Below are 13,934 nucleotides of genomic sequence, written 5' to 3'. Positions count from 1 at the left end.
AAAGCTCATTTTCTCCTGGTAAATGCTACACAGATCAATGTGATCATATAAAAAAAAAACACAAGGGAAATTTGGGTAAATAAGCAAGTTATTAACAAGCAATAAATGATTTCAGTCCCAACTGGACTGACTCTAAAAGACAGTATTTAAGTACTGTGTCATACTTAAAGAAGTAGAGATATTCCCATACTTCCAAGTAAAAAACACAAGCATCTTATATACTTAAACATTTGAAGCAACCTATAGTTGTAGTTTATTTTCTTGGGCTCCAAAATCACTGCAGATGGTGGATGAAATTAAAAGACACTTGATCCTTGGAAGAAAAGCCATGACATACCTAGACAGCATATTAAAAAGCAGAGACATTACTTTGCCGACAAAGGTCCATCTAGTCAAAGCTATGGTTTTTCCAGTAGTCATGTATGGATGGGAGAGTTGGACCATGAAGAAAGCTAAGTGCCAAAGAATTGATGCTTTTGAACTGTGGTGTTGGAGAAGACTTTTGAGAGTCCCTTGGACTGCAAGGAGATCAAACCAGTCAATCCTAAAAGAAATCAGTCCTGAATATTCAATGGAAGGACCGATGTAAAGCTGAAGCTCCAATACTTTGGCCACTTGATGCGAAGAACTGACTCATTGGAAATGACCCTGATGTTGGGAAAGATTGAAGGTAGGAAGAGTAGGGGACAACAGAGGATGAGATGGTTGGACGGCATCACCGACTCGATGGACATGAGTTTGAGCAGGCTCTGGGAGTTGGTGATGGACAGGGAAGCCTGGTGTGCTGCAGTCCATGGGGTCGCAAAGAGTCGGACACGACTAAGAGACTTAACTGAACTGAACTGAATAGTTGTAGTTCACAGCAGAAAGTCTTTTCCTTACCACTTCCTGAAATGAAGAAATCATCAAAATGCATTTTCTTCCTGCCTTTCCACATCCTCAGTAAACTCAACATCCTCTAATGTTCTGAGAATATTTTCTACCTTACCAGGTATTCATTTTACATTCATTCAAAAAATGAGTCAAAGGAAAAAACACTTCTACCATGATAGGATTACCTAACTTTTCTCTTTTACGGTCACTCAGTGGAATGGAAAAGAATATAGCTGTTATGGTTCTTGAGTTTTTGTGACGTACTTGGCTATGAGCTCACCGGAGAGTCAGCTAGAACTTCTAGTCAATTTAAAACAAAAAGCTACTTTGAATCCTGCGTCCACAATCATTGAGTCCCAGATGTCAATGTCCCTGATGTGTGCACTAGTGCATTTGCTTCAGAAAATAAATGTTCAAACAAAACTGTTCAAGAGCAGCATGAAACCCCCAGGATAATGTAAAGGAGTTCTCAGTCACATAACAATGAACAGACCAGTTCAACTAGCACCCCAAACCACCAGCCGCTTACGGAACACAGAGCGTGCTCACTTCGAGTCTGGTCAGTGCCTGGAGCCCACAAAGTTCTTCCCGCAAGCCAAGCGAGTGGTTCCAAAGTGCCTCGTCCATATAGTCTTACTGATGTGGGCACCAGATTAGAAATGTGTGCTGTTGACGTAACGTGAGTCCTCCTGAGGTTTGCCAAGAACTTGTCCATGGTCACTCAGACAACCTTCCAAAGATACTTCAATAGCCACTTCTGTGGTCTGTCGTCTACCGAGGCCATCACTCTGGGACATGTCCAGAGGGGGACAGCCATTGTGCTCTGCACAGCCATTGACATGGGCCAGTGGCAGGGCCCCAGGGGGACAGCACAGCTGCTTGGCACAGCTCTTGGCGATGCAAGGGGAGCTGCAGAGCAACTGCAAGTCCTTCTGCTCCAGGGGCTCCTTCAGGTCCGCCTTCTCAAACTGGATGGTCACATTGTGAATTCCGGCGTTGTGGAAGATTTCTCGAATTTTTCTGTTGGCATTCTGATCTCCCCCATCCTGCTGATACTTGATGTGCAGAGTGGCAATGATCTTCCCACTGATAAGCTCCCAGATGTGGACTTCATGGACACTGCTAATTCCGGGCACAGCAGAGAGCTTACTCACTAGAATAAGGAAGAGAAAACAATAGCCAAGGTGAGGGCTGTAACTGGAACATGGAACCACCGTGGGACAGGTAGGGTCCCTTTATGCCTTCTCACCAGAACGATGTCATCATTAAGAATAAAGAAAGGAAAACAGCTGTACCTATATGAGCACATTTTCCCATAATCTTTTTCTTCCTCTCTGAGTTCCTCTAACATACAGGGTTAGCCCATAAAAGGCAATTGAAGAAAATAAGTTTCACAATAACCCTCCCAAAATGCCCAGGTTGTTGAGTGTACAAGGCATTAAGTGCTCTGATGGACTGGCATGGGAATATAAAATAGGATGCCTTTTTTAAAGGGGATTTGGCAATATAGATCAAAAACTTTCAGTAGCAATTCTAATACTAGGAACTTAACTGAAAGGAAACAACCAAATATTTACATATGAGAATGGTTTGGGCACTTTTTGTGTTAATGAAAAAAAAAATGGAAACAGCAAGGAAATAGTCAATTATGTGACAGACGGTGACATAGCTGTGAAAAAGCAAACTGCATATTTAAGGATATGAGGAAAGGTATATAAGGTATTTCTAAATAAAAAGCCAATAGCTGGCCTGTATATGTGGCATGATCTTTTTCCCTTTTTTTAATGAAACGGTGTATATACACATACAAAAATTTTTAGGCAGATAAAGTCTTGTTTCAGTGAATGACTGACACAAAAATACTGAGTGTTAATTTCTGGGTGGTAGGATTATGAGAGATTTCTATTTTCTTATTTAGGCTCTTCTATATTTTTCATACTTTCTAGCATTTAGAAACATGGTATTGAACAGTGAATCCAAGCAACCTATAGCCAGCTAGTCTGAATTCCAATTTAGTCATTTACTACCTGCAGGACCTGCCTGACCCTACCCAGTCCCTCTGTGCCTCAGCTTCCTTACCTGGAAATTAAGATAATCACAGTACTCATAGGATTATTTTAAGACTAAAATGAGTTAATATAAGCAAAGCATCTGGACAATATTACCTAGCATGTAATCAGTGCCATTAAAGTATTGCTATTGTTATTACAATTTAATTTTAATATTAATATCTGCTTTATATATATACACATATTTGTGTATGTGTGTGAAAGTCCCTCAGTCATGTCCAACTCTTTGCAACCCCATAGACTACACAGTCCGTGGAATTCTGCAGGCCAGAATACTGGAGTGGGTAGCCTTTCCCTTCTCCAGGGATATATACATACATATATATATATATATATATATGAAACTTTGTTAAAAGGCAATAAAAGAATATATATCACAATTGCCCTTGGGTTGGCCAAAAGTTCGTTCAGGTTTTTCCAAGATGTTATGGAAGAACCCCAAAGAACTTTTTGGTCAACCCAATGTATGTTTATTTTGCTTTTTCCATGAGGAAACAAGCCCCTGAAAAGAGCCTCCTTTACCTCTGTCCTCTCCAGCCTGCAGCACTGCTCAAAGATTAGGCGTGCAGAACAGTCACACTGTAAATCATGCCCTGGAGGGAAAGCCTACCCATGGCAATACAGTGTATTAAGACCCATCAAGTCTAATTTTGCTAGCTGTCATGAAATAAGGTCTTCCAATTTTCAGCCACACAGTGGGCCTGGGCTTTAGTTCATGTTCACTGTCTCACCAATGAAGTAATGATAAAAAAATAGCAAAGATTCATGAAAAAAATTGCTTTCCTATCAAAACATTCTTTCCATTTAGAAACACTAGAACTAAAGCTGTACATTCAGTTTCTCACCAACATCTGGAGAGCTCCCATTTAGACATTCTACAAGGTCTCTGATGCTTACTCCTTGGAAGGAAAGTTATGACCAACCTAGATAGTGTATTAAAAGCAAAGACATCACTTTGCCAACAAAGGTCCGTCTAGTCAAGGCTATGGTTTTTCCAGTGGTCATGTATTGATGTGAGAGTTGGACTGTGAAGAAAGCTGATAGCCGAAGAATTGATGCTTTTGAACTGTGGTGCTGGAGAAGACTCTTGAGATTCCCTTGGACTGCAAGGAGATCCAACCAGTCCATTCTAAAGGAGATCAATCCTGGGTGTTCATTGGAAGGACTGATGCTAAAGCTGAAACTCCAATACTTTGGCCACCTCATGCGAAGAGTTGACTCACTGGAAAAGACTCTGATGCTGGGAGGGATTGGGGGCAGGAGGAAAGGGGACGACAGAGAATGAGATGGCTGGATGGCATCACCGACTGGATGGACATGAGTTTGAGTGAACTCCGGGAGTTGGTGATGGACAGGGAGGCCTGGCGTGCTGTGATTCATGGGGTTGCAGAGAGTTGGACACGACTGAGCGACTGAACTGAACTGACAAGGTCTCTAAAAATATTATTCTCAGATGCACATAAACTGAAGTGAGAGCTTGACCTTCTGTTTGAGCAAAGCAAAGAAACAGATTTCACTACTGAATGAGTGGATTGAAACATGGTCCATTTTCCTGTGTTTCAGACACACAGTGACTTGCATGCCCACAAAAATCAATTAACTAGAAAGCAGGATCTAGAATACGAAGGAATGACTCATACTTTCAGAATAGGGGGAATAAAAATCAAGTCCTGGGCAGAGTAGCCTTATCTGAGTTAGAATAAATCACTGACATGAAGGTCAGTAAATAGCCCTGGAATATTAATAGGGACTGCCCAAGGAACACATTCTCAAAAATTCGTGGTAAAGTCAGAGAATGATGGGCTAAAAAGGACCTCTGGTTCTCGGAGCTCTGAGTCGTCTTGGTAGCTGCAGTCATCTATGAAACAGAGAAGGATGTCTCAATTGCTTGGTGATTTAAAATATTTCAAGATACATAAATCAAATACTGCTCTGAAATAATGCTGGCGCTTTGGCCTGAAGAACATTCAGTGGGCAGCGGTTTGAGATCAGAATGGCATGACTTACTCAGCTCTTCCATGTTGACGCCTTTGGGGACCATCTGCAGCAGAATGGCGGCAGTCTCCTTGATGAGTGGGAAGGCAGATGATAAAATGATGATGACCATGATGACAGTCAGGCTGGGGTCAATGTAGCACTGCCAGTTACATGGGTCCTCACGTTTCAGGGGAAGCACATAGAATATGATGGCTGTGATCACCACCACCACTGACCCCAGGGCATCCCCCATCACATGCAAAAGTACCCCTGCGGGGAAGAAAGAAAGACCAGTCAGGCCCAGATCCACGTTTGGGAGCCGGATGACACTCAGGGACTTGGCTTCCCAGCTCTATGAATACCTGTTGCTACTTTTTTTCTGTTCTGTTAGAACTGCAGGCTGGATTAGAAAGCAAAAACAATGACCATTGCATCACAGAAAAACAAAACCCCAGACCACCATCCCATGACCCAGAGAACCCGGAATAGCCTAGGAAGATTCTGAGCTGCAAACACCTGCGGGAAGATGGACTGGGCTAGTTCAAAGTGCCACATTCCCTTCCCTAAATGCATTTGCCAACTTTTCACTTAGCCTGTGGTCACTTAAACTGCATTTGGTTTAAGAGATCCTCCAGAATGTCCCCACTAAAGAACTCTTTGTCTCAATAAAATAACATTTAAATTCTACAGAAAATAACAAAAATTGGGGTTGCCTTTACTTAAAGGAACCACTTTGAAAAGCTTTAATTATGATACAGAAAACATGTCATCCCAGCAAAGAAGATCTAAGTGTCCAATCATTTGTTGGACATAGACTAAATAAACTGTGCATAGTCACTCAGTCCTATCTGACTCTTTGCGACCCCATGGACTATAGCCTGCCAGGCACCTCTGTCCATGAGGATTCTCCAGGCAAGAATACCAGAGTAGGTTGCCATACTCTTCTCCAGAGGATCTTCCCAACCTAGGGATCGAACCCAGGTCTCCCACATTGCAGGTGGATTCTTTACTGTCTGAGCCACCAGGGAAGCCCAGACTAAATTGGGATATAGTGAGTTAGGTGAAGATTTTGTCAGAAGGATTATACAGTATAAACATAACTTTTTTTTTTAACTTTCTATACATCAGAATCTCTCTCTTCAAAGTATGGTTGGCAGCTTCAGCATCACCTAGAAGCTCATGAGACATACAGAATCTCAGGCCCGACTTCCAATCTTTTGAGTCCAATTCTGCATTTTAATAAGATTCCAGGTGATTCAAATGCAGATAAAAATTTTCAAAGCGCTTCCCTAGAAGAAAGAATACGAACTAAGAAAGATCTGCTCTGTCTCTCCAGGTACACCAGATTCACTCAATAGAATTAATAATGATCTAAGATACTAACAAACTCACTCAGGGCTGCAACTGAATCGTTCCACTTAGAAGAGGCTAACTCTTCCTCTTGGCAGCTTCTGAGTAGCATCATAGTGTTGGATGGCATTTTGAAAACATACCAAATGTAAGTTGTGGCAACGTCCCCCCACCAAAGAAGTACGAGAATAAAGGGAATCCCCTCAGGCTGAGTACTTGCTAATGGTAATAGGATCCTGATTCAAAAAATACATTAAACAGTCTGCTTTTTAAATTCTGTGCCCACTCTGTCCACCCCACCCCCACAGGAGTGTCTTACTTCCCAGTCCCTGTCCTCAGCCACCAAGAAAAACTCAAAAAATGTTCCCAAGAGTTGGTTTCGAGAAGAAACTGAAGATCAAAGCTTTAACCTTCCCCAGGGCGGTACAAAACACTACCATAAAAATATGAAGACCAATTATGGCCTTTATGCACACAACATCATTTTCACTGCCTGAGACTGTCATTCTCTTTTCTACTCTTCATTTAGATTATAAGTAACATAAGGGTGTGATCGCCGAAGAATTGATGCTTTTGAACTATGGTGCTGGAGAAGACTCTTGAGAGTCCCTTGTACTGCAAGGAGATCCAACCAGTCCATTCTAGAGGAGATCAATCCTGGGTGTTCATTGGAGGGACTGATGCTAAAGCTGAAACTCCAATACTTTGGCCACCTCATGCAACAAGTTGACTCACTGGAAAAGACTCTGATGCTGGGAAAGGTTGGGGGCAGGAGGAGAAGGGGATGACAGAGAATGAGATGGCTGGATGGCATCACCGACTCTATGGACATGAGTTTGGGTGAACTCCGGGAGTTGGTGATGGACAGGGAGGCCTGGCGTGCTGTGATTCATGGGGTCTCAGAGAGTTGGACACGACTGAGTGACTGAACTGAACATAAGGGTGAGGGTTGTACCCTAAATTTCCTTTGTTTATATTTTAGCACTGGAGGCATACCATCTAGACACTTAAAAAGTATTTTCTGGTTGATTAGTCAGAACTCCCACAATACAAAGTAACTTCTGCCTCTTAGTAAGAATAACTGTAATGATAGCCAAGATATATGCACCAGACGTTATTGTATGCTACATGTATTGATATGTATACATTAAGTGCTTTTGAGGACTCCCTGAAGTGGTTAGTCTCTCCATTTTACAAATGAGGAAACGGAAGCACAGAGTAGCTAAATGACTTATCCAAGATCACACAGCTAAAGCGTGTTTGAGAGGGGATATAAGTCTGCATAGTCTGACTAGAGAACCATTACATATCCCTAAGTCCCAAATTCCAGTTTCAGGTTCTCCTTCTGAGAAGTCCCACTACTAGCTTCTAAGACAAAAATGTTCAAACTTATTTTTCACATAATCCACAATAAGAACTCTATTTTGCATCCTAGCCCAGGCAGAAACGTTCACTGAAATATTCCAGAGATATTTTTTCTGGAAAAAACAAAAACCTGTCCTTACACAGGATTTATTACTATTTTCTATTTCATTCAATTCTAGTTCATTTTCTAAATGATGATCATACTCTACTAAATTGATTTTATGACCCAAACTATCGTGACCTTCTGTTTGAAAAACTGCTTAGAGCATCATGTCACTAAATTTCTGAGACTGGTCACTGGGGTGTGTTTTCTGGCCTCCCATGCAGCAATGGTCTTTATCTTCTGGGGACCACAGTCCACTGGCAGGATTCTGAGATAAGTAGGTCAGTAACTTCTAGAAGGGAAGACTATTCCCTGTGATGGGAAATCTCAGGAAAGGCTTCTCAAGAAACGGGCAAGCCTCCAAAGAGGAGGCAGACTTCAAAAGGCAATGATGTCCCAGGCAGGGAAACTCAGACGCAATGTGTTCCAAGCACAGGACTGGAACGAGGCTGCAGATGAAGACTTGTGAGGCAACGTGAGAGACAGACCTGACGGTCCCTCTCTATGACGCACAGACCTTGTGAACATCAGCCCCTCATAGCAGAAGATTCTCACTGGTGGACTGGGGATGGTAATAATGTCAGCCTCACTTCCCAAAGAGGCTAACTCTGAAGAAGACATGAAACAACATCTGAAAACCCACTGAGAAGTAAGCACACTGAACTGACGGGGAGGCGATTCGTTTAGGGAACCCTCTGCGCTGCTCCAACCAGCATGTATTTCTCAGAATAACACAGTGATGTCCACACTGCTATTATCCTCTTTACATAGATAAGGAAACTGAAACTCAAAGAGGATACTTTGCTTGTCCAAGGTCACCCAGCTAGTGAAAGGCAGAGACAGAACTCAAACCAGACCTCCCCGCCTAAGCACTTTCCTCACCCACTCTGGTCCCAGTGACCTGGGACCTGAAACCTGGGACCCTTTGTTGAAGTGCTTGCAACTGGACAAAGGACCCCTCCAGCAACGGAATACAAAGAAACTATAAGGGACTAAAAATAGCTGGGTGTATGGGCAGTTGGGGCATATTTTGAACAGTAAGGAAACGGCAACCCACTCCAGTATTCTTGCCTAGAGAATCCCATGGACGGAGAAGCCTGGTAGGCTACAGTCCAAGGGGTCGCAAAGAGTCGGACACGACTGAGCGACTGAACGGAACGAACGAACGGAAGATACAAAAAGACCAAAAAATCCAGCTTCCACTTCTGAAGAGCCTGGAGCAAAAGCAGGGGACTGAGCATGCCCTCCGAGCACACATCACTCCCAAAGGGGTGGGCAAACCACCTAAGCAAGCCAATTCTCCAACCCAATCCCTGGCCTGGCCCCCGCCTTCTCCCCATATAGGGAAAGAGCTAAACTGTTACTTGTTCTCACTCACCCCCAACCCCAAAATGCAGAAGAGGTGGGTTCGATTCCTGAGTCCAGAAGATCCCCTGGAGGAGGAAATGGCAACCCACTCCAGTATTGTTGCCTGGAAAATTCCATGGACAGAGGGGCCTGGCAGACTATAGCTGTGGGGTTGCAAGAGCGGACATGACTGAGCAACTAAACATCAGTCGATTATCGGAGTGCCTGCAGTGTGCTGAGCACCCTTGAATTTCTTGTCTGGCCTCTAATCCATTTTTATTGATTAAGGTGGCCAAGAACCCCAGTCGGTAACAGCGGGGAAGTAGGGGAGACTGTTAAAGGGTAAGGGTGAGGCAGTAAATGAGGGAACAGAAGGACAGAAATGTCTAGAAAGGAGCATTGGCACTAGAACAGCAAATCCTTGAATGTCTGCAGTGTTAGGGCCTCATTCTAGATACAGTAAAGGTTTCAGAGCAGATTCTGCTGGGACCTCATCTGTGATTCAGGAAGATAGATCAGGCAGTAAGTACTGTCTGGGAGGCAAAGATTGCCACCTGGTAGACAACCCAGTCACCTGATTAGCCACGGTGCTCACAGGTAGATTTGCAAAACCAGGACCCTTAGCCCTTGCTTGCTCTCTCTAGATAAAAACAAAATCAAAACACTGGCATATAGCCTGGAAACTTGATGTAAGTTAATGTGTGTCCCAGCACATATCAGTGGTACTGAATTTATTGAATAACTGGAAACATAGTACCTTAGCACTGGGCATTAGCAAGTGGCTAAGGAAAGATGTGAGGTCTTTCCTAATGGGTAAAAAAGAAAAACAAAAACACAAGAATTAAAAAGAAACCCCTCCTCAAGAGGGAGGGGATATATGTATACATAACAGCTGTTTCACATTGTACAGCAGAAGTCAACACAACATTGTAAAGCAATTATACTCCAATTAAAAATAAAAGGAAATACTTCATCCCAGGAGATTTCTTTTCAAATGACGTCAAGATTGTTATTCATCCATTTATATTTATACTGAAATAAAAAGGGTTAATTGTCTTTCTGATACCCTGTTGCAGTTTTTCTTAATGGATCATGTTTGAGCCAAATAAGTAAAATTAACCACAACAAAGGGCACTTGTTTCTCTGATGAGAATTTTAAAGAAATGTGCTTTTGCTGTGCTTTGCAGCAGACGATGGGGTATGTTTTTTAGAAAGCATTTTTTATTCCATTGAAATAAGAAAATCAAGAAATCTTAGAAATCTTACTATTCTTAGAAATCAAAACCGGAAATCTTACTATTCTTAGAAATCAAAACCAGAAAGTTACCTAAATGTCCATCAACCAAGGATGGATAACTACAGGGTGGAATACTCACACAACGGAACATTGTAATGCAAATGAATGATCTAGGACAACATTCAACAATATGGATGAATCTCCTCAATGCAATGTTGAATAGAAGAAGCTGGGCAAAAATTGTACCGACTATAAGATTCCTTTCATATACAGTACAAACGGAAGTACAGTGAATCCATGCTGTTACAAGTCAGAATAGTGGTGACCTGGGAGGGTGGCTAGTGACAAGACAGGAGCATGAGGGGGACCCCCTGGTGATGGTATCTTCTGTTTCTTGATCTGGGTGTTGTACATGGAAGTGTTCAGTTCCCTAAAATCCACTGATTGCATATTTATGATATGTGTACTTCTGAGTATGTATATTATACTTCAGTAAAATCTTTAAGTTAAAAAAAAAATGCTTTTTGTTCACAAGACTTCCCATCATCTGTTTGTTCCCCTGAGTGTCTGGGAAGGACAGTCTTGCTTTCTAAAGCAGTGACTAAAATGTCAGAAATGTAACCATTCGGTGGACTGTGGACCCTGGAGAAGCCAGCCACCCTGGTGGAGTCCAGAGACAGTGCAAGGTGACAGAAAGAGCCAGAAACGTGAAACGGAAGCCCAAGACTCCAGCCCTGCCTCCACTGTTAGCTGGGGTGACTTAGGATGTCACCAGAATCTCTGGTCCCTTTTGCTCATCTATAAAGTGAAGGCCCTGGAGTCTAATTTCCCCAAGGCCTTTCCAGCTGTAACACGCTGTGGTCTTTCCCTGAATGAGGACACAGGATTCAAGGTAAGGCCAGCTTGCCCCTTGGCCTGAAATACAGACAGGCTCCTGTTAACCACAGCCAGGCACTGAGCTCACCTGTCCCTGAAGCAGCTTAGGTTGGAGCCCAGCAATTCCACTCACCACCTGAAGCACAATAGAATCCCTCTCGTCAGGGTGTTCTGAATGCTAAGCGACCCATTCATGAATGGTGCCTAAAAGCAAGTGTGCCCTCCATAAAAATGTTAGCTCCCAGATGTCTCAGACCTCCCAGATGTCTGAACCCTTACACAACAACCCCATGAAATGGGTACTACTGCTATCCTCATTTTAAAGATGAGGGATCGGGAGGCTGAGAGAGGTTCAAAAGTTGCCTGAAGTCATCTGGTTCTTAAGTGGCAGAGGCCAGACCCAAACCCAGGCATCTTGAGCCCAATCCCTTTCTTTCTGCCTCTGAATTCTTTACCTCTATGGGAGCTACAGGTGCATTTTGTCAGCCTCTGTGGACCACAGGGCTCCGCTAGGTACGGCAAGGCACTTCACCACTGATGTCTTTCTACCCAGGAGTTCCAATAGCTGTGGAGTGAAAATTAGCAGGATCATCCAAGTTTCTCTTACATATGTTTCCCAAACAAGGTGACAATATCTACTGGGACCTACTCTTCATTCTTTGCTACTTTCCACCTACCTGGTCTCTTTCTCAGTAACATAAGATGAGGATGAATAACCAACAAGCTCACATATGTGGCATCTTAAAAAAGTTAAAAAACAAGCTCACAGATACAGAGAACAGATTGGTGGTTGACAGAGGTGGTGGCAGGGAGTGGGGGGTGCAAAATAGGTAGATGGAGTCAAAAGGTACAAGCTTATTATAAAATAAATAAGTCCTAGAGATGCAATGTACATCATTGCATCATAACAATTCATAATACTGTATCCCATATTTGAAAGTTGCTAAGATAATATATCTTAAAATTTCTCATCAAAAGAAAATAAAAACTTACTATGTAAGACAATGGACACTAACCATGCACCGCTATTAATCTGTTAATATTTATACTGTGGTGATCACGTCACAATATTATACAAAGATCGAATCATTATATTATATACCTGAAACTAATGTTATGTGCCAACTATATCTCAATTAAAAAAGAATAAAAACAGAATTTGCTTTGAAAAGGTAAAGTGCTATGATGGTGAACTCTGCTTTAAAAATTCACTAAATTATATACATATATATATATAAACTGAACCTAAAAAACAAGGATATATTAAAGGATTATGAGTTTTCATCATAGATTCTCTATCCAAAAAGAGTCACCACCACACTTTTTAGAAATTCCCCTACTGCAGTTAACTTTTTTAAAACCTAATTCATTTAGAAATGTTTAGGAGCTCATGTGTTGCTGTTGTTCTTTTCTGCTTTTCCCTCCGGATTCATTCTGGATATCACTTTATAAAACAGATGTGAGATTCTCAGAACTGAAGGTGTCTTCTGTATTACTTGTTTCTCTTTGTAATATTTACCTCTAAGCCCCACGTCCAGCTTCCTCAAACCAACTAAAGATAAAGGGCTGCAGAATCTTTGTTCTGGCTTCCCTGATAACTCAGACTATAAAGAAACCGCCTGCAATGCAGGAGACTCGGGTTTGATCCCTGGGTTGGGAAGATCTCCTGGAGAAGTGAATGGCAACCCATTCCAGTGTTCTTGCCTGGAGAATTCCATGGACAGAGGAGCCTGGTGGGCTATAATCCATGGAGTTGCTAAGAGTCAAACACAATTGATCGACTAACACTTCTGCTTTCACTCTTTGTTGAAATTCTCCATCAGTTTGGGGATTGACCCTTCTTGAATCTCTCTGAAGATGTGCTCAAGAAGTTGGAGAGGGGAGATGTAGTATACTATGTTAATGTTCGGTGAGAAAGGCACTTTTGAAATCTCAGTGCTGACCTTCGCCCTGGGTCTGTGACCTTGAGCTCATGGTAGGAGAGATGCTAGTGATGTGCCTTCCTTCTGTCTCCCCAGAACCCCCACTTTGGACCTGGAGGTGGAGATTCAAGTGAACCAACAGACAGACCCATCACAGGAGCATATTTCTGGCCAAAATAAGAGAAGCAGTGAGGGTAACTGAGCAAGTTCACTTGGGGCATGACCTTGGATAGATCCCACCTACTCTCTTCCAACCTTTATCAAAATGATCCTCAATTCAAACAGGCTGTGCTCTATGTTCACAATATCCATGGGTGGGCAAAATGGAGCAGTAGCAAGCCAGAGATCTGGGAGGCCCTGGAGCAGGCAGCATGAGCATGAGCCTAAGTAGAGCAAGGATGAATCATTAGCAACTCTGTCTCCCGAGAATCGCGAATCGATGCCACCATTAGGCAAGAGACGAAGGTCATAGTCTCTACACGCAAACGGCCAACTTTCTAACATGCCGATGAAAAGGCAAACAGGAATGAAGAGTTCAGCGCAGTCCCTGTGGAACACTGAAAAGGATTTCAACTCGACCCCAAGTCAACCCTACCTCTGATATTCAGGGCTTCGGACTTTTTCTCCTTTTTCACCGTCTCTTCTGGCTCATGCTGGGTGCTCAGGGAATCACCTGCATTCAAAGAAGAAACCTCGTGTTGTGTATAAGTTCTACAAACAAAAAGAACCAATGGACTCAAAATACTGTTTTGTTATTTTCAAATCCTACTACCTTCCGAGATTCCCGCCTCTCCAAACACGCAGCCCAGGGGAGC

At 42.7% G+C, this 13,934-nt stretch overlaps 1 protein-coding gene across 2 annotated transcripts in view; it reads right to left on the bottom strand.

The window, feature by feature from the left end:
• Window positions 1–1,198: 1,198 nt before the first annotated feature.
• The window catches only part of SLC30A10 (solute carrier family 30 member 10), a 33,017-nt gene continuing 20,281 nt past the window's right edge, over window positions 1,199–13,934 (bottom strand). For both annotated transcript variants that reach the window (XM_088845069.1, XM_055418847.2), the window contains exons 2-4: window positions 13,715–13,792; window positions 4,950–5,189; window positions 1,199–2,026 (exon numbers count right to left, since the gene is read on the bottom strand). In XM_088845069.1, the coding sequence (XP_088701195.1) occupies window positions 1,527–2,026; window positions 4,950–5,189; window positions 13,715–13,792 (818 nt within the window). In that variant the 3' untranslated portion in view covers window positions 1,199–1,526. The remainder of the gene's footprint in view (window positions 2,027–4,949; window positions 5,190–13,714; window positions 13,793–13,934) is intronic.

This window comes from Moschus berezovskii, chromosome 17, assembly GCF_049115385.1.
Source record: "Moschus berezovskii isolate FMDL1 chromosome 17, NW_MosBer_1.0, whole genome shotgun sequence".
In the NCBI taxonomy this organism is placed as follows: Eukaryota; Metazoa; Chordata; class Mammalia; order Artiodactyla; family Moschidae; genus Moschus; species Moschus berezovskii.
Note: the sequence above shows the minus strand (reverse complement) of the source record. Positions and strands in the feature narration are given on the sequence as shown.